Source organism: Alosa sapidissima, chromosome 7, assembly GCF_018492685.1.
Source record: "Alosa sapidissima isolate fAloSap1 chromosome 7, fAloSap1.pri, whole genome shotgun sequence".
NCBI classification, from domain to species: domain Eukaryota; kingdom Metazoa; phylum Chordata; class Actinopteri; order Clupeiformes; family Clupeidae; genus Alosa; species Alosa sapidissima.
This window is the reverse complement of record NC_055963.1, coordinates 564,191-585,247: the sequence shown is the minus strand read 5'-3', so window position 1 is coordinate 585,247 and position 21,057 is coordinate 564,191. Positions and strand designations below refer to the sequence as shown.

Below are 21,057 nucleotides of genomic sequence, written 5' to 3'. Positions count from 1 at the left end.
GCAGCAACCACCACTGATATATACTACATACACTCTCCATACGTGGCTAAAGAACACAAATATAGTAAATATAGACCTGTTCATGTGAGATGGGTGTTTGCCTCTGATTTGAAAGCTCCATCAGAGCGCAGACGTCTGTGCGGCGGTCGGTCTTGCAGCCTACTAGGAGGATGCGTGTGTTTGGGCAGAAATCCAGGATCTCGGTCTTCCACTGCAAGAGAGCATTCAGGAGTTGTTTTGAGGTTGTCATAAACACCATAACACCACACAATGGTTATGGTTATCGTATGGTTATAGTTATGGCTATGGTATAGTTAAGGTATTTGGTAGATTTCCAAAGCGACCCACTGTATAAGAACATTAAAACTTTTAAAAATAATAGTTTCAAATAAAGTTGAAAAGTCTACATTATATATAATATTAACAGTAATAATAACAATATCAATAACAATATCAAATATCAACAATGAAAATAATGACTTTTGATATTCACAAAAAACGATTGGGCTGAATTTGCCTCTTACCTTTTTCAGTGCACTGTCCACTATGTCGGGGCGGCTGATATCGAAACACAGCAGGACGGCATCAGAGTCGCTGTAGCACAGAGGCCTGACGTTGTCATAATACGGAGATCCTGCAGAAAGACAAGCTCTATGTTTACCAGATGAACTCTGAGAAAGAAAAGCCCTATGTTTACCAGATTAAGTCTGCATAGATCAGGTTTTATGAATCTAGTTTATTTTCTGAAAACGTACATTTTGTGGACCAATGTTCCAATACACTAACTCCCATTGGGTGATTAGGAGAGCTTTAGAGAGTGCTTTCAGGATGACCACCACTATACTACATCCCCCAGAATCCCATTGGGTGATTAAGAGAGCTTTAGAGAGTGCTTTCAGGATGTAGGGGCAGGCAGAGAGGATGGTTCCACACAGGACCAAATGTACAGCAGTGCTGCAGAATGCTCCAGTCTTCTATATGAGCACATAGTGTCAGTGCTGCAGAATGCTCCAGTCTTCTGGATGAGCACACAGTGTCAGAGACTCTAAGAGTAGCAGTGCTATGCACACATTGTGGGCGACACGACATGGTGGGGATGGATGGGTGCGTCCCCCCCCCCCCCTCACCCAGCGAGACACCCCAGCACGTGCCACACCTCATCTCCCACAGTAACTATGGCAACGGCATCGCAAGGCACATACTGGGGACACGAGCACTGTGGTGCAGGCTTGTCCTTAAGCCATCCCACCTACATCAGGATGGACCACTGCAGCCCAAGCCTGGGAAGCCAGTATCTTCATAAAGGAACACTGTGTCGCAATATGCCATCACAACAAGAAACCATATCACATTTTGCAGTGGCAAAAGATTACATTGCTACTTTATCTAATTTCAAGTTATGTTTGTCCACACAAACAAACACATATACAGACTATAATCTGTGTTATGTGATTATTCTCATAATCATAGATAGCCATTTAGTCCTTAATTAACCTCTAAAACTTGCTGGAGAGCTGCCATGAATGAGATCCAAGTGACCGTTTTTCACAATTGCTAAAACACTAAACTCCATTCTCTGAACCAAATTAACTAAACCCTAACCCTAACCCAATTGCTAAAACACTAAACTCCATTCTCTGAACCAAATTCTCAGTTGCCTGAACACATTTGTTGAATCAATCACCCTTTTGGCAAAGCCTTTCACGTAAACACAGTTTGCAGATCTCATAGATTCTTTTTTTCAAAACTCTAAACACATTCTCATGCAATACAATGGATTTTGCATTGTGATGCACCTGTGATGCATAATGGCAACCACAAGTGGCAAAAGGTAAACACAAATAGAGCACAATACCACGTGTTCAACACATCGAGTCAAAATTGATCACACTTGTTTTAAATGATATGACATAACCCATATACAGTACACTACTTTAGAGTGTAAACAGGTTGCTGAACACTGCAGGTTCATATCAACAATGGACAGAAACTATCAGTGAGGCATTCAGAGTACATTGTAGGCTGCAGACTGCAATGTACTTTACATTTACAGTACCGAAATGCCTGTTTTTTCCGGTATATAGTTTTCATAGTTGCTAGAAAACATTTTTTTAAACATTCCACTCAAAACTGTAAACACAAACCCCCATTCTCAATACTTTATGTTTACTGGATTTATAGTAAATGTTGAATCCACTAAGTTATGAAATCTTTTTGTTTTGTTTTTTGTTTTTTAGAAGCAAAATGATTTACTGTGTTGTAAACTATGAACATTTCTCCTGGAGCTATATGAGTTTTCCCTTTTTTGATGTAGTGTGTAATGACTGCTCAGTAGTGTTTTCATTTTGACTGCTTTGTGAGATGATCTGAAGACAGTGTTTGGTTTTGAGCACAGGTACAAATGTTTTGAGGTGATTGTTCAGTTTTGCAGAGGTTGTCAAATATTATGTGAATGTAATTTGAGATTTGGGGTTTGTGTTTACAGTTTTGAGAAAAGGGTGGAAGGTTTTAAAAATGTATTTCAGGAATTATGAAAAACTGTAACTTGTTTCAGGCATCCTCCGTCCCAAGGTTCCGTCCCAAGGTTCGAGCTAGCTGGACGCTGTGTCCTCCGAGCAGACAGAACAGCTGTTGACTCCGGTAAGACCAGAGGTGGGGGTTCGTGCATTTATGTAAACAAAACTTGGTGCACGGACACTACCATTACCGAGAGTCACTGCTCAGCTAACCTAGACTATCTAATAGTTAAGTGTAGACCTTTCTATCTGCCCAGAGAGTTTACATCTACTGTTGTGACGGCTGCCTATATACCATTGGATGCTAATGTGAGAGTGAGGGTGGTAAGCAATGAGGGTGGCAATAGCTACAACTATGTGAGAATGCTGTTCATTGACTTCAGTTCACCATCATCCCCTCCAAACTGATCACCAAACTCAGTGAACTGGGCATCAATACCTCTCTTTGTATTCTGGACTTCCTAACCAACAGAACACAGTCTGTTAGGTTACACTACACACACACACTCTACACTACATACTTATTATTATTATTATTTATTTAAAGAGGAATGCCTCTTGAGATGTGGCATCTCATTTTCGAGAGGGTCCTCGATAGGACTGGACAAAGACAAAGGTACAAGGACAAGATACTACAGTACAGTACAATACAACATACACATTCACTCACATACAGCCCCCTTCCCCCACCAGCTCCCATTCCCTAAAAATACATACATATACACATATATACAACAAGCATACATCTTCATATCCACATATATACATACAGAGACACATATATGCATGCGCACAGTACATACATACACATATACGAAAATATAGACACGTACGCTCACATATCTATAACAGAGCATATTGACAGATCAAAGACACACAAAAAAGCATTAATGAAAACAATTACAACGGTTATTTGCTTTCAGATATGTGAACAAAGATGTCTTGAAGCGACTCAAAGATGTAATTGATCTTAAGGCCCCAGGCAGGCTATTCCAGTCAAAGGGAGCCTTGTATTTAAATGAACGCCTGCCGCTTTCTTTGGAGATATGTGGTACTGTAAGTGATAGATATTCGGTGTGCCTCAAACTATAGTTTGTTTGGTAAGGTATTAAATGTTGTTGCAGGTAGAGTGGATAACTAAGATGTATGCACTTAAAAATAAGCTGGAACCAATGAAACTGTCTCCTGGCGTTGGGTGACAGAATATTCAATGAATCATACAGGATACAGTGATGCGTCCTGTATGAACATTTCAATACAAATCTGCAAATACTATTAAAGACAACAGTCAAAGGCTTAAGACAAGTCTCAGTGGAGTTCTGATATACTACATCAGCATAGTCTATAACTGGAAATAATAATTGCTTCACAATTCTCAACCTGATCTGCTGTGTAAAACAATTATTGAAACGATACAGCATCCTTATATTACAATTCAGCTTTCTTATAGTATGATTGATGTGGGTTTTATAGGAGAGTTGAGAATCAAGCCAAAAGCCCAAGTATTTAAATTCATCTACTCTGCCAAGAGCGGTGCCATCTAAAAAGTTAATTGACAAATTTGTTTGTTTAACAGTAGATCTTGTTGGGAAAAGCATACAGTATGATTTCTTTTTATTCAACAGGAGGTCATTACATTGGAACCATTTTTGAATAATATCAAAGTCTGTCTGAAGAGTGTTCTGTATCTTAGAAATATTAGAGTTGGAATTATAGATCACTGTGTCATCAGCATATAAGTGAATAGAACAGTCCGAGCAAGCTTGTGGAAGGTCATTGATAAAGACTGAAAATAGGAGAGGCCCTAACGAGGATCCTTGAGGGACACCCTTTTCCATAATGGCAAAGGAGGATAGACTACCCTGAAAAAGGACACACTGTTGCCGAAAATGTAAATAAGAGCTAAACCAAAGAAGAGCTTGTTTAGAGAGCCCAATAGCATGAAGTTTGTCTAAAAGCATGTAGTGATTAACAAGATCAAAAGCTTTGGTTAAGTCTATAAAAATCGCTCCAGTAGACATATTATCATCGAGGGATGATGATACATCATTGGTGAACTTTAATAAGGCAGTTGTGGTGGAAAATTTAGGTCTGAAACCTGATTGATGTTGAGACAAAATAGAAGACGCATTAATATAATTATATAATTGATTAAATATTAGCTTTTCGAAAACTTTTGCCACGCTACTAATAATGGAAATGGGTCTATAATTGTTAAGGTCAAATGGATCACCTCCTTTATGGATTGGGGTTACCCTGGCACATTTCCATCTTAATGGGACCTCACCAGTGGTTAAAGATTGGTTAAATAAATCAGATAGTGGATATGACAATATATCAGAGGCGACCTTGATGAACTTGGTTTCCAGACCATCTAAGTCTCTACCACTGCCTGTTTTTAGTTCAGATATAGCTCTCTGTACATCGACGGGACTAATAATTGAAAAAGAAAAAGAGGTAGGCCTATCACAAGAGTATTGAGCCATATTTAAGATGTTGTTGGAATTAGGAGACTGGGTTTTGCAGATGGAAGCAAAATGCTGATTAAAAGCATTAGCTATTGCAAGTGGATCAGAAAGAGTATCATTTTTTAATCTAATTTTAGCTGGAGCACTTGGATTAGATTTGTTAAATAACTCATTAAGATTTCTCCAAAATTTCTTGGGATTATTATAGTTATTTGATAGAGAACTTTTAAAATACTCAGATTTAGCATTCCTTGTTTTAGTAGTACATATGTTCCTTAAATGTTTATATGTTTCCCAATCTACAAGGTCCTTAGTCGAACGATATTTGCCCCATGCCTTATCCCTTTGTTTAAATAGTGTAAGTAGTTCACCACCAATCCAGGGTAGATGTCTTCCTTTTACCCTTACTGACCTCCATGGAGCATGCTTATCAATAACTTGGAGAACCTCGGTGTGAAAATAATTCCAAGCATCCTCAACAGCGGGAATTAGGTTAAGCCTATCCCATTTAATATTCAATAGGTCTTGAATGAAATGCTCATCATTAAAGTTTTTCAGTTGTCTTACTTTAATAATTTTAGGTGGTAATCTTGGTAGTCTCATTTTCCATATGCAAGACACAATAGAGTGGTCACTAAAACAGTCAGGAAGTACTCCAGATTCAATTATCCTATCAGGGTGGGTGACCAAGATCCAGTCTAATAGGGTTTTGGATCTATCATCAACGCGAGTAGGTTCTTTGACTAACTGAGTTAAGTTAAGGCTCTCAAGAAAATGTCTTTCATGAAGAGACGAACGGTCTAGCCAATTGCGATTAAAGTCACCAAGGATGATCATCTCTTTTGAACAGTTTAAGGAGCTAATGGTATTGGCAATACATTTTATAGACTCAGAGGGGGAGCTTGGTGGTCTGTAAATATTACCTATAGTCAAATGTTTGTTTTCATGGAGACATAATTGTATAAAAAGACATTCAAAGGACTCAGGAATTTCATTAGGTTTGACAACCTCTGAGGATAAGTGTGATAAGACATAGGTGGCTACACCACCACCTCGCGCACCCCTATCAGATCTATACAGTGTATATTTATCGAGCTTCATTTCATCGTCTGAGATATTACTATTAAGCCAGGTCTCAGACAAAGTAATAACATCTGGCTTGTTGTAGACCAGCCAGGCTCTTAGAAGGTCTATTTTATTTGTAAGACTCCTAATATTTAAATGAATTACATGTAAACCTTTACCCATAATTAACTAGCTGTTTTAGTAAAGTAAAGGGATAGGAGGTGGAGGGATGAGGCAGGGAGCAACATACAGACGCACACACACACACACGCACGCACGCACGCACACACACACACACACACACAAGTATTTGTCCAGGAGCATAAACTAGAGGCTATTCAGGTGTTGCCTGCCTAAATTCAATAAATGGGAAACATAAAGTCATAAAGTCATTGTGCTAATGATTACATTTACTTTGTAAAGCAAATAAGATATTTACAACCATACTATAATGGAGGGGGATCAACATAGTATTAAGTCTAAATGAAATGAAATACACCAGCATCATCATTGATTATTGTAGATTGACCACCATTCACACTGGCAAATTCACTTTAGGTATTTAGACTAAGGTAATATGGTCAAATAAGTTAACATAAAGCACAAAGTGATTAGGTACTGTAAGCATAGGCCTAAATGAACAAATAGCAGACAAGAGAAAGCCATAAGAGAAGCTGCATTAGGCTACTCCCAAAATCATTGCAGGGCCTTCAACCTTTAGAAAATTACAAAACAACAATAACAGTAGACCTGACAGTTCATTCACTTCAAACAATATCTGTAGGCTACCTCGCAATGCAGGCTGTCATTCCATAGGCCTTGGCACTGTGTTTAAGAACTCTTCGGCTTCTTTAACGCATTTGAATTGTACCGTTTTCCCAGCAGAGATAATCCTCAGTGTTGCTGGATAGATAAGGGAGTATTCCATTTCCAGTTCATGAAGCTTTTTCTTGACGTTGTCGAACTGCCGTCGTTTGTTCATTGTACCAGCCGAAAAGTCTGGGAAGATGTGGACCCTTTTGCCTCCGTATTCAAGTTCTTTTTTCATCCGCGAGAGACTTAGGATATGCTGGCGATCACGGAGGCTGTGAAGTTTTACAAGAATCGGCCTCGGTCCGTCTGTCTGAGTGTTGGCTTGCGTAGTAGGAGAGCGATGGGCCCTCTCGATAACTGGAGGACTGGGGAAGTTCTCAGCTCCCAAGAGCTGTTTAATTAGGCCGCCCACGAAGCCAAGGATATCAGTACCTTCGGATGTTTCAGGGATATGCAGAAAACGCAAATTATACGCTCTGCTTCTGTTCTCGGCATCCTCGACTTTATCACGAAGGTAAGCGTTGTCACTCTCAAGCATGTTGATGCGTTTTTTCAGGTCGAGAACGTCGCCCTCATTTGCATACACACACTCTACACTCCCCGGACCCCACTTTGAGAACCACTGGGTTAGATAAGCTCACTCTACCTTCACCTTGAACACCGGGGTTCCACAGGGTTGTGTGCTGAGCCCTCTCCTTTACTCCCTCTTCACCTACGATTACCAGCATCTCTCCTTTCTGAGGCGACTAAAGAAGGTTCACCTGTCTCCTCAGATCCTGGTGAAATTCTACCGCTGTACCATTGAGAGCGTCCTCACCAACTGTGTCACAGCATGGTTTGGCAACTGCTCTGCCTCCGACCGGAAAGCACTGCAGAGGGTGATAAAAACTGCTCAACGCATCACCGGTTCCTCAATCCATCGAGGCCATCCAGGGCAAGCAATGTTTATGCAAGGTGCGCAGCGTCATCAGACTGTTCTCACCCCAACCACAGTCTGTTCACCCCACTCCCGCCCAGGAGGCATCTCTCCGCACCCAAACCAGCAGGTTCAGAGGAAACTTCTTCCCCGTGGCTGTCACCCTACTGAACTCTACCTCGGCCCCCCAGTGACAACCAACCAACTAAGCCCCCCCATCCCCCCATGCCTCCTTGCCTGTGCCTGTTGAGGTGTCACAACCTAGGACTAGGAGGCGGACAATCAAGGCTGACTTTTTGTTGCAATTTACCTGAATATTCACAAATACAACTCGCCAGCTCTAGGTTAAACTACTCCATCATTTCAGTTTCATTCGCCCTGTCCTTGATCTCTGTTAGTTAATCGCTATCATTTAAGGGGCATGGACATGGAAAAGCAGTTTAAGAAATATGATAGGTAAGAGATCGAACTTTGCCATGTTAACCCATGGAGACTGTGGGTCGTAAAGGGCACTTATTTGGATGTGCAGTGGCCTAACCTAACATTTTGCATGGTAGAAACATTATATAAATGGAAACACTTACTGTTATAGCTATAAAAATAGCAGAATCATCCATATGCATGATATTTCTATAACGGCAAGATATGCTTTAGAATGAGGGCAAAGAGTTATTAGACTCACTAATACGTATAGCTCAGTGTTTCTCAAGCTTTTTCAGACCAAGGACCACTTAACCCAATAAAAAAAAAAAATCACAGACCACCTAGCTAAAAAACAAAAACAGTAGACCTACTTCAACAGTATATTACACAATAGGCCTACTCACTGAACCACCTTGCTTATTGTCTTTGCACCTTGCTTAATGTGTCAGAGGATTCATATGATTTAAACTGACGTAGCTTACATAGGCAGTGTTGCAGAACTATTTGGATTTACATACAAGTTGGTTCAATATTGCAAACAACTCATCTATATTATATTTTACCATGTCTGCTCGCGAACCACTTGGGACCACCTTTGAGAAACACTGGTGTAGCCCAACAGCACTCTATCTAAAATAAAACATTTTGAAAGTACCATTCATGATTTGTTGTAAAGTATTGAGGTTGTGGGAAGTTTAGCTTAAACTGCTTCATTCATTCATCATGTCCGCTTCACTCGTCTCGACTGAGGAATTAAACATTACGCACGTCCCACTTTTGCTAAAATAATTCCTTAATGGTTTTGTTCAGAGCTGAAAATGCAACTGTATGAGGACAGATGTAGGCTACTAGGCCAACTGTATGAGGACAGATGTAGGTTGCTAGGCCAACTGTATGAGGACAGATGTTGGTTGCTAGGCCAACTGTATGAGGACAGATGTAGGTTGCTAGGCCAACTGTATGAGGACAGATGTCGGTTGCTAGGCCAACTGTATGAGGACAGATGTAGGTTGCTAGGCCAACTGTATGAGGACAGATGTAGGTTGCTAGGCCAAACCCAGGTCCAAGCCTTTGTCCATGACACTGTTGTGCCAATTTTTTGTTTTAATTGATTTTTTGTTTTTGTTTTGCCCCCTTGGGAACCACCTCAAAAATGCAAAGGGCGGCAGGATATTACCAACGATAATAATAATAATAATAATAATAATAATAATAATAATAATAATAATAGGCAGACCCAGAAATGGACCTGTCCTGGGGCATAAAAAGCTTTCTAATGCTAGGTACAAATATGCTATCCATTACATTGATAAGCATGAACAGGTCATGAGAGCAGATGCTATAGCTGACAAACTTTTATGTAACAATATTACTGGCTTCTGGAAAGAGGTGAAAGCTCTGAATAGGACAAACATATCACTTCCTGATGAAAACACATGTAGATTGTGCAACTTTGCAAAGTTAATATAGCCTACTTATCACAACATTCTTAATCGTGTTGTCCATCGCAACCGAACTACCTGTGGCTTATGCTACGTTTACACGTGGCTGGCTATTTTCATAAACGGACACATCACCGTCTCCGTTTTCAAAAATAACATAGTGCACACCTGTCAGTTTTCATAAAAGTTTTTCTTTACACTAACCAGGGTATATGCCTTCAAGAGCATGCCAAACCTGTACGTGGCAGTGTAACAAGAAGCTCAAGCCCATGTTAGCCAATCAGAATTCCTAAAATATCAACAACAGCAATGAATCACTTCCTCTTTCTCTTTTGAACTGACTAAAAATCTCCGCCTCATCACATTAATCTCTGTTTGTACCTCTTTAGACAAACAAACAGAGTTTTCCCCCAAAAAAACGATTAGCCTGGAGTTTTTAAAAACTCAGTTTGCCGGGGGATAAAACCTCTGTTTGGGTCTAAACGACAGGGTCAAACGCAGAAAAACATCACCAGTTGCATCGTTTTCATGTCGTCTAAACAGGGTTTTAATTTGCGGAGGACGTAGAGAAACCAATAAAATGAGCCAGTAGTGGAGAAATAACATTTAAAAATATAGCTGCAAGCAGCAATGTGGGGGCCAAGCAGTTGAGCAGGAGTTGTCATGGCAACCCAATGTTGCTACCTTATACACACACCCAATTAACCCCCCCGTCCCACACACACACATATACACAGATAAACTTCCTCCACCACACACCCCAATGGCTCCCCACAGACACGCACACCTCAAACATCACCAAATGTATTGTGCGTCCTCAGGTTGTAGTCACGAGTCCACATATCAAGTTTGGTGTCAATACAAGTGTTGATAATTATAGCGCCCCTAGTGATCAAAGGTCACTAAATATATTGTGCATCTTCAGGATGTGTTCCCGAGTCTATGTACCAAGTTTGGTGTCGATACGAGAAAGTTTTGCTAATTATAGCGCCCCTAGTGGTCAAAGGTCACTAAATGTATTGTCCTTATTCAGGATGTGGTCCCGAGTCCAGGTACCAAGTTTGGTGTCGATAAGTGTTGCAAATTATAGCACCCCTAGTGGTCAAAGGTCGCTAAAATTATTGTATGTCCTCAGGATGTGCTCCCGAGTCAATGAGCCAAGTTTGGTTTCGATACGTGAAAGCATTGAAGAAATATGAGCCCACTTCCTGTGATTATAGCGCCACATAGTGGTCAAAATTTACCACATTTCTTGAGCGTCCTCCTGATTGGGTCCTGAGCGCATATACCTAGTTTGGTTTTGATATGTGAATGCATTGCTGAGATATCACTTCACTTCCTGTTTGGCGGCTTCGCCAAACTTGATTGGTTGTCACGGGCGACAGGTTTCATATATGGCTCCGAAGAGCAATACATTTATGAGTCATGGTCTGACGATCATCTACGTCAAGTTTCATGAAAATCGGATAAACTTTGTGACCTGTGAAAACTTTTAGGTGTTTTTGATTAAATCCAATATGGCAGTCAGATCAATTACGTTGACGCCACAAATTCACATCTGTCGGACTTAGGACCTTCCACAGTATTAACAGAAACCACTGGTAAGTTTTAATTCCAAACACATCACCCGTTACAGGCTAAAACCTAATTTTGCTAATTATAGCGCCACCTATAGGTCAAAAGTCATCAAATTTATTGAGCCTCCTCCTTGTTGGGTCCTGAGACAATGTACTGAGTTTGGTGTTGATACGCGAAATTGTTGCTGAGATCACTTCACTTCCTGTTTGGCGGCTCTGCCAAACTTGATTGGTCACCACGGGCGACAGGTTTTCAATATGGCTCCAAAAAGCAATGCATTCATGAGTCATGGTCTGAAGATCATCTGCGTCAAGTTTCGTGAAAATCGGATAAACTTTGTGACCTTTGAAAACTTTTAGGTGTTTTTGATTAAATCCAATATGGCGGAAAATCCAACGTGGCGGAAATTGACGTCATGGGGTGCGTTGAGTTCGGTCTCATCCAAGGATTCCAAGTATACCTCAATTTGTATGGTTGAAACTTTAAGCGCATAGATGTAATGCAAAATCTGACACATTGGGGGCGCTAGAGCACTTGACATGAAACTTAGTGAAATTAATCATATGACTATACCGAATCAATGTGCCAAATTTCCCAACTTTTTACTGTATGGTTCAATGGCAAATGAGTGTTTCGTTATAATAATAATAATAACACATAGAATCACTATGGGTTGCCTCGCAGCTTCGCTGCTTGGCCCCCAAAAATAATCTGTAGCCTAGGGTAGGCTACTGCAAAAACATTGGGTACTAATGACGAAAATCAGCCAACCACTCACTCTCAAACCGAACTGGCCAGTTGAATGTTAATTCTCTAAAAGGCAAGCAGTTCAAGAATGTGCTAAGAAATCATTCTGTTTTTGATACTGTAGGCTACTTAAATTGGCAATTGACAAGCTCCATTTCTCTAGAGACTGAAGCTGTAGCTGCAGCATGTTGATTGACATGTTTTAATTATGTAAAGACATGTTCAAGGAGTTCAGATAGAGCCAGTATCAGGACCATATTTAGTTCAATGTGTTATATTTACTATTTTTGGCAGCCTACTGTACTTAAAGGAACCATATGTAAGAAAAATATTTCAATTAATCATAAAATGGCCCTGATATGTCACTAGACATTAAGAAATTATGTTCATTTCAAATACTTATATCACTGACAACAGTAGTCCGGCCAGGATATTGTCATTTAAAAAGAGAAGTTGCAGCCCTCAACTGATGTTGATGTTGTGTTTTGTCATGTCATGTTGTGTTTTGGCCTGATGCGCCACCCTCCACCTATCTACTAATCACGAAGTCAGTAGTGTTTCGCCATCAGGTTTGGCAACCTCGAGTCAGTATTTTGAAAGTGATTGCAGTACCAGTTTTGGCCACAATCTTACATATGGTTCCTTTAAATGGCCAGTATTTTCTTTATTCATGGAAGCCTCTATGTTTACAGGCTTGCGGTGGCGATGCGCAATGTGCTATAGGTGCCGAAAAATCTGTTTGGTACTGCCAATTTGTTTTGTTTTGTCATGGTTCATGTGTGCAATAAACATTACACTTAGTGAGAAAAAAATCGTCGCAGAGAATCATGATATCAATTCTAAGCTAAAGAAAATGTGGCAGAGAATCGAGATATCAATTCTAAGCTAAAAAAAATTGATTCATATTTTCCACCGAATCGTGCAGGCCTACGCCCCTCCCCACTCTGCACAGAACACTCAAGCAGTTTTGGGTTGTGTGTGTGTGTGTGTGTGTGTGTGCTCCTGCAGTCGGTAGCATTATAAACCACGTCGAAATTGTAACTAGCATTCTCTGCTAAGTTTGTTATTATGACTGTCAATCGAGGCGACCAAACTACTCAGAGAACTTATGGCAAGATAGATAGATAGATAGATAGATAGATAGGCCTACTTTATTGACCAATCAATTCCCCAAGGGGAAATTCAAGAAGATGGCTTATCTAACGTTATGAATAAAACACACCTGGGTTTTTTTAATCAGCACATTACAACTTGTCTATTAGCTTTTACTGGTAGTGCAAGAGGATAACATTAGGCAAACGCGAGGATACTAACATTAGGCAAACGCAAGGATAACATTCGGCAAACGTGAGGATTAGGCAAACGCGACCGCTCCTGTTAGATCACTAACACTGATTGTTTGCTCCTTCAGTCCAAAGGATTATGAAATATGTTTTCCAAGACTCAGAGAAGAAGCATATCGGCTAGCCTACATTTAAAGTTGTAAACTTAAGAAAACCTGTGGGGAAACTAAACACTCTGACCAGCGTGACTAACTTTTATATTAGCAGTGATTTCAACCAACGCTGCTGTGGCAACGGAAGCAGAGAGCCAAGAACAGATAACTAATGAAAACATGTAGGAGAGGAGAAAGAGAAAAGCTGCTAATATGCTGCTACGGAGAGCCTGTGCAGACACAAGCAGTGATTTAGGCAAGACTACACATGACAGAAGAACAATTCTAAAGAACCCAAAAGAAACCAAAAACAACATAAAAAGAGTATTCGTTTACAGAAGAAACCAAAAACAACTCATTAAAAGAGTATTCATTTACAGAAGAAACCAAAAACAAACAAGAGTTGTTTACCGAGTTATTCAGTTCTGCCTTGGGCATTTCAAACACTTGCAGATCTTTGAAAGCTTACATGATGGTCATCCAAATCATTAAGCATTTTTGCATCTCTGTATGTTGAGTGTCATTACAACATTTCTGGAATGTTGAGCGTCATTAGAACAGTCCTTTAATAGAAAAAGTGGACTGCAGCCAACTCCATCCATCACCTCAAATTTACGTGGTCCTATTTGTTTATCCGAAAAGGCAACACAAAAGTGCTTCTAAACATAGTTTTTGTTTACTATAGTCAGATGGAATGCCTTGCCAATAGCACAAACGTTTCACCTGATTGCATTCAGTAATGAAGTGTAAACCATCACAGTGATTTCATCTGATGCATATTGTAAATCTCTCACCCGACGTGTCCCACAGACTGAGCTCAATGCGTTGCCCTTCCATTTCCAGGCCAGCAGTGTAGTTCTCGAATACTGTCGGGACATATGTCTGTTCACATTTGGATGGACAAAAGAGAAAATATTGAAAAGATGAAAGCATTGCTCTGTCAACATACTTTATAGCCATAGCCTGTGACATTATTTACACATCTCTGTTCACTTGTTCACACACTGACATAAAAGGCCAAAATTATCAACTGCGCTGGGAAAACATATTTTGTCTTTTGTGAAACTGCGCTAAATGTCGGGTGCTGAGCTCCAAAGCAACATGCTGGCCCTGGGTTTTAGCGGAGCAAATTCATATGCATGCCCGGGCACATCTAACGCAATCCCATGGCAACATGGAATGCACTCCGCCAGGCACACGTGCGTCGTCACAAATTCACAACATTAATATTTGTAAATGATAGTACATGGTTTGATGGATGGCAACAGACAGAAATTATCAGTTTTCGTAATGGCAAACATTTTCTTACGCAAAACATTTTGTTGCGCATACTGACACCCCATGTAATGAGACCATACATGTATGGTATGCAGGTTAAAATCACCCCAAAACAATAAAGGCCTATATAGTTGCAGTAAAAGTTCTGGATCCACTGAACTCTGCAGTATGATGGCATGAACATCAAATACCTCTGGATAGCAATCTTTTGCCAGGACTTGGAGCATTGCTGTTTTTCCGCATTGGACGTCTCCCACCAAAACAATCTTACACCTCACCACCACAGGCTGTGGGATTCTTCGCTCCTTCATTGTGAATCAGCTGGTCCAATCTGAGGTACGATTAAAACAATCCAGATAACGAGCGCATCCACTTTAGCAATCCTGATGAAGAGCTCAGCGCATCGGGGTCTGTTATATAGTAGAATGCTCCCACTTCTCCAGCCGACAGTTGTCTACATTGGAATACAGCACTGGAGAAGGGTAGACAGATAGGCTACTATTGCAGCACTGCGGCATTTTATATCACAGCGCTGTCCAATGAGCGCAGAGGCGACGGTTGCGCGCTGCATGTGAAAGTTTCAGTGTCAACGCACACAGGTCCAGCAGTGCTATGGCCGCTCAACGCAGGTGATTGAACGTCAAGTCAAGTTTATTATGACCGCCGCTAGCGAAGCATATAATTAGCCTAAGTTTTTTTTTTTTTTTCCGTCATCTACTTCCTGAATTTTTGGTCAACGATACCCGGGACACCGAAACAGCGGTGCACATGAAATTTGGTGGGTATGTAGCCCCACTAGACTTTTACAGAAAAATTTCGTTTCGTCCCCGGGGGCCACTCCCCCCCCCCCCACGTGCTGGGCCCCCCTCGAACCGCAAAAAAAGCAGTTTTTCTTAAATAACTACCTGAACCGTGGCACTGAGGATGAAGAATCTTTTATGGTATGTTGGTCTCAAGGACCCACATCAACCTGGCCCATAATCACTCATTTGCACCCCCAGGTAAAAAATGAAAATGCAATATCATTCTGCTTTAATCGCCCCTATCTTCAGTTAAGATGTTCAGAACTGCACCAAATTTTATGTGTATGATTGACCTGGCATTCTCTGGCGGTATGCCAAGTTTCGTAGAATTTCATCCATGGGGGGGTCTAAAAAAATTTAGGTTATGTGTACATTTAGTGACTGTACACTCATTGGCCTGTAGATGGCGGTGCACACATATACACATGCACACACACACAGGCACGCACTAGTATCAGTATTAGAATGGCCGATACATAATTACAAATTCAGTAGAATTAAAAGAAAGCCAAAAATATTCATCATCATCATCGTCATGTCTGCATTTCCATTATTGGCGATACATAGTCGTTTGTCCACTAGATGGCGCATCGTTGCAGTGAAACGTAATTTTGTTGGAAGTTAAAAGTGGGTTGGAAAAACAATGGACGCTTCCTACAAGGACTGTAGTTTAGGCTACCGCAGAGAACGTCTAATAAGGATAGGACGATGTTCACATGAAATGTAATTCCCATTTCTTCTTGAAGCCGAAATAAATCTGAGGATGTTTATCGGACATGCTTGGTTTTTACTGCAGGTACGTTAATCTTATAATATCAATAAGGACCTAGGTACAATAATGTTACCGTTAGCATTGGTTGAGTGATGGAGGCCAATTTGATTGCATTTGTAGAAAACTATAAATTAGTTTGCCTATACAACGTTTGCCTATACATGCGTGAGACTGAGACGCCTGTTTATTTGTTTTAAGTGCGTGCAGGGTGTGAGAGGGGAATCGATGTGCTTTGATTCCAGCTTGGTAGTTGTAGTCTGTGAGATTAAAAAGCATGTGTGTGTGAAGTATCCAAACAATGACACCTTCATTTCATTATGGCTGCTTTAGCAACACACCTTAAGCTACTGTGTAGTGGGTCCCATTTAGAAGTGGCTACTTCATTCGCACTTTCCTTGACTCATGGAGCTGCATGAATTTTATTACAACTTTTCGCCACGATATGGCAGTTTAAAGGAACCATATGTAAGATTGTGGCCAAAACTGGTACTGCAATCACTTTCAAAATACTGAAGAGCGGTGTATCCCCTCCCCCCTGACTCGAGGTTGCCAAACCTGATGGCGAAACACTACTGACTTCGTGATTAGTAGATAGGTGGAGGGTGGCGCATCAGGCCAAAACACAACATGACATGACAAAACACAACATAAACATCAGTTGAGGGCTGCAACTTCTCTTTTTAAATGACAATATCCTGGCCGGACTACTGTTGTCAGTGATATAAGTATTTGAAATGAACATAATTTCTTAATGTCTAGTGACATATCAGGGCCATTTTATGATTAATTGAAATATTTTTCTTACATATGGTTCCTTTAAGTCCGCTTGATACTGTAAGGCGTAAGCCATTGGTTTCCAAAGGAGATTTTATTTGTGTCGCCAGCATAGCCTATTGACAATTTATGTTGTAAATAGGCCTACCTTATAGGCCTACCTGTAGCTTAGGGAAGCTAACAGCTTTCTATTAGGATCTAGTTTGTTAGTTACAGTTTTGTCATAACTCCCTGATGCATTTTTGCATTTAGAATAGCCAGAGCGTGGATATCTCAATCGGAAAATTAAACAATATCGGGCGCCTATGGACTAGGCTGGGTGAACCCAGCCTGATATGGCCGCTATTTTTTTTTGGCCTTTTTTTTATGCCTTTAATTTACAGGACAGTAGAGAATGACAGGAAGCGAGTGGGAGAGAGAGTCAGGGTGGGATCCGGAAAGGACCACGGGGCGGGAATCCAACCCGGGTCACCGGCGTACGGTGCAGGTGCCCCAGCCAGCCGCGCCACGGCTGGGGCCTATTTTTTGATTTCAAAAAGATTGAGCTTGGTCTGGTGAAAGCCAGACAAGTCATGGACCTCAGTTATACAATGCAAGTGTAACCGGCAGAGCCACTGCTGTATTAAGTTTGTCCTCCTGCTGTTACCGTAGCTCCTTTCCCCTTTGTCACGCCTTCCAGTTAGCTTCTAAGTGGCTAGGTTTCCTTAGCGGCAACACCACTTTCTATAAAATAACAGGCTCACCGGTAGGCCGACTAAGATCCCTGGTTGCTGTAAACACTGCCGATTCGGCTATCCTTGGTTCCCTGGGTGTTCGTCTGTGAAAGGTACGTGCTATTGCCTCATCTGCTACACGATCATATGATTGTATTTATTTGTTTATCTAATGTTAAACTGTGGGCAACAGGTGTCCTACTGTCGCTAGACGCTTCCGAGTAGTTGGTGGGTAGATCTACTACTGAAGGTAATGGTACACTATTTTAATCATTGTTGGTTTAACGTCAGGCTACCATGTTTGTGAGGTTGTACGTATATTTAATAGCCACATTGTAACGTAGGTCTCGGGTGAAAAGACGTTTTAACGAAGCCCTGCACTGTTTACCAAGGAACCTAGCCAACAAAGGTACATTTATTTGTAACTCTCGTTAGGGAGAGAAATATTTGTCTGTAAACCCTTTTGCTCTTATCTATGTCTGTTTACTACCTCTATGTGATTGTTGCCGCTTTAGTATGATGTAGCACATGTGAGCTAATCATGTCCTCAGTCTATGATGCAAATGCCTGTCTCGCTGTATCTGACATATGCTTGTGTACAGCAGTGTTCTCATGCCAGCTTGTGGTGACGAGTGCCAGGGGTCCCCTTGCCATGTTGTGTTTGCTTTTAGGATGCACTGAGGTAAAGTAGAATGATGCCTAGTGTGAAGGTGTAAATCCTGTCAATGGAAAACTGTTATTTGTTGATTGTGTATTGTTTATGGATGACTGATTCTGACTGTTTTGTGTCTCCAGAACCAGTTGCCACTGCTGTTTTGCCTACTGTAAAATTAATGTAAAGTAGCTTTCGCCCGTTTTGTTTGTTTTCTTTTTCTGTTTAGTTGGTTTCATTTGGTATTATTTGACTTGGCCGTTACCTTTTAGCCTCCTGTTGCCTCTCTCCTTCACGGCATTAGGGCATGTGTGGTACTGGCTGCCCCAGTAGTTTGCTACCAGTAAAATCCTTCCTATTCAGCTTTGCTCTACTGTTTTCCCAGTCACTGAGTGCTAACCATCGCCTCCCCCCTTCTCTCTTCTCCAGAGTAATAGTGAAGCTGCTCACGGGGCAGGTCGCCGGATCTGAGTCCTCCTCTTCGCGCACTGCTCACAGTATTTTGTAGTGGTAACGTGCACCTCACCATTTGCTGTGATCACATTGTTGCAGTAGTTGTGCCTATGCGTGTGTGTGTATGTGTGTCTGTGTGAATAGGCACCAGAGTCAAGAGCACGAGTGTTGTGTCGGCCTCACACTTCTCCCAGGACAGGTAACCGCTCCCCATCAGCTGACTAGCTATCTCTCCCCTACTACTGTCCCAAAGAGTAATATCCCTGGTGGCAGCCATTACCACTTCCCCTTGCCGTTCACCATAGTGGGTCTGCGCTCTAGTGCTTAACCGCATAAATGGCCTTTTAAGTGAATTCCATATTAATAAATCTTGTTTATTTTTGTACTGGAATCACGTCTCTGTCTTTACTCATCTTATCTGTGTGTCTCATCAAATATACTTGGGTTTACAACATATCTTGGTGTGAAAGGCCCCAAGTGGCGTAGTCGTGCACTTATATGTACCCTATAGGTACAGTCGGTCACACAAGGAAACATGAATCAGCCTATATTTGCACAAACAATAACAGACAACAGCTCTTCAACTTTGGCCCGTTAAAATGTGTATGAACAGTCTAGCAACGCATTTCATCAAGGCCCATTTGGACATGTCAGTTATTTGCACCACTGGTTAGACCTTTGAGAGATGTTTTTGTTTATTAATCAAATAAATAAATAAAAATATAACATTATGCTGATACATTTTGCTTTTCCCAAATACAATGTAGCCTACAGGTGTGACCTTTCATCAATCCAGTTGCAATGGATGAACTGTGATGAACTGCCCTACTTGTGATTGTTTAGAGATTTTAAAGGTTTTATAACAATGCTACAACTTTGGCTTCTTTGGATTGTAGAATTACAATCTATTCACCTTTTCAGCGCCAGTAGGCTACTTTCTGTGCAGCCGCACACACACACACACACACAGGCATGCCAAACAAGCATACACAAAAGTTTCAAGAGTGGGGGATGGAGTAAAATATGGAGACAAATTGAAGTGTGATTTATTTCCGCGGAACGGATGTACAGGACTGAGCGGCGGTCATATTTTGTACCGCTATGCGGTACATCTAGTTTATATAGCGCATTTCACACACAGAGTTCATTCAATGTGCTTTACATAAACAAAACCAAACAATAATAACAAATAAAAGCATAGAAAGGCAATGTAATCAAAGAATAGTTAAAAGGTAAAGATCATAATAAAAAGAAAACATAAAACACAAGGTAAAATAATTTAAAGATAAAGAATATTTAGTAAAAACAAAGGCAAAAGTAGTAAAAAAGTAATAATTACTTTACATTAATACACAGGATTAGATGTTAAAATCCCTTGTGCCAAAATCCACATTCAGAAGCCCCTGCTCAAGTTTAACTTTAAAGGAACACGCCACCCAATGTCAGTAGTAATATATGTTCTTACCTTAACTTTCACGAGTTGAGTCATACCTCTCCCGTGTCGGTACGTGCACTCGAACGCTCTGGTGTGTTAGCATGTTGCTATGCTAGCGGGCTTTGCCGTAACTAAGCGTAGAAGTAATCAAAAACATCCACGTTTTCCCGACTTAAATACAGTTGCACGAGTAGTTGATAGAAATGTCTACGGCCACGCAACATGAAACGTGGCGATTTTCCAAGCGAATAAACAGGAGAACTACAATGTGTGGCGCAATAGCACTTGGGAGTACTTTGACCTAGCATAGTAATATTGTTAACACCTAATTGTCGATCCTATCCACCACAGAGTTTAGAATCCATGCTGGATCGACCCTCAGCCTCTCCCTCCCCTCTGAGCGAGAGAGGCACACACACTAGAGATGCACTGATGGGCTATTATTTCAACCATAAGTGCATAGCAAAACTTATCATCCATCAGCACCAAAGTTTTTTGACCAATTTTCAAAACCGCACCCGCCCACCATCCGCTGGTTGTTTTAATGTAGGCTATGGGTGATGCAGCGCTGCTGACGTGAGGCTAGAAAGCCCTTGCCTGTTCTAGAAAGACTGATCCAATGCAGCAAATATATTAAAAGGCTAAAGTCATACATTGGCTATGTTGTAGCCTATCCCTAGAATATCAGCAGCAAACTCAGTCTCTGTCTCGCAAAACGGTCTCCAAATAAAACGCACATCGGCCTGTTGCCTATTCTGCCAGCTGGTGACAATA

The 21,057-nt window shown here is 41.0% G+C and overlaps 1 protein-coding gene and 1 long non-coding RNA gene across 2 annotated transcripts; one reads left to right on the top strand and one right to left on the bottom strand.

Moving 5' to 3' along the window:
• LOC121713738 (rho-related GTP-binding protein Rho6-like) lies at positions 1-15,172 on the bottom strand. The gene is made up of 4 exons (XM_042098625.1): positions 14,873-15,172; positions 14,198-14,285; positions 525-634; positions 1-211 (listed from the first exon to the last, which is right to left on the bottom strand). The coding sequence occupies exons 1-4, from the start codon at positions 14,990-14,992 to the stop codon at positions 47-49; spliced, it is 483 nt and encodes a 160-aa protein (XP_041954559.1). The 5' UTR covers positions 14,993-15,172; the 3' UTR covers positions 1-46.
• A 2,464-nt stretch (positions 15,173-17,636) lies between these two features.
• On the top strand, positions 17,637-18,816 carry LOC121713741. Its single transcript, XR_006032932.1, has 3 exons — positions 17,637-17,856; positions 17,937-17,993; positions 18,088-18,816. It is a non-coding gene; the product is annotated as an uncharacterized LOC121713741 (long non-coding RNA).
• Positions 18,817-21,057: the final 2,241 nt, after the last annotated feature.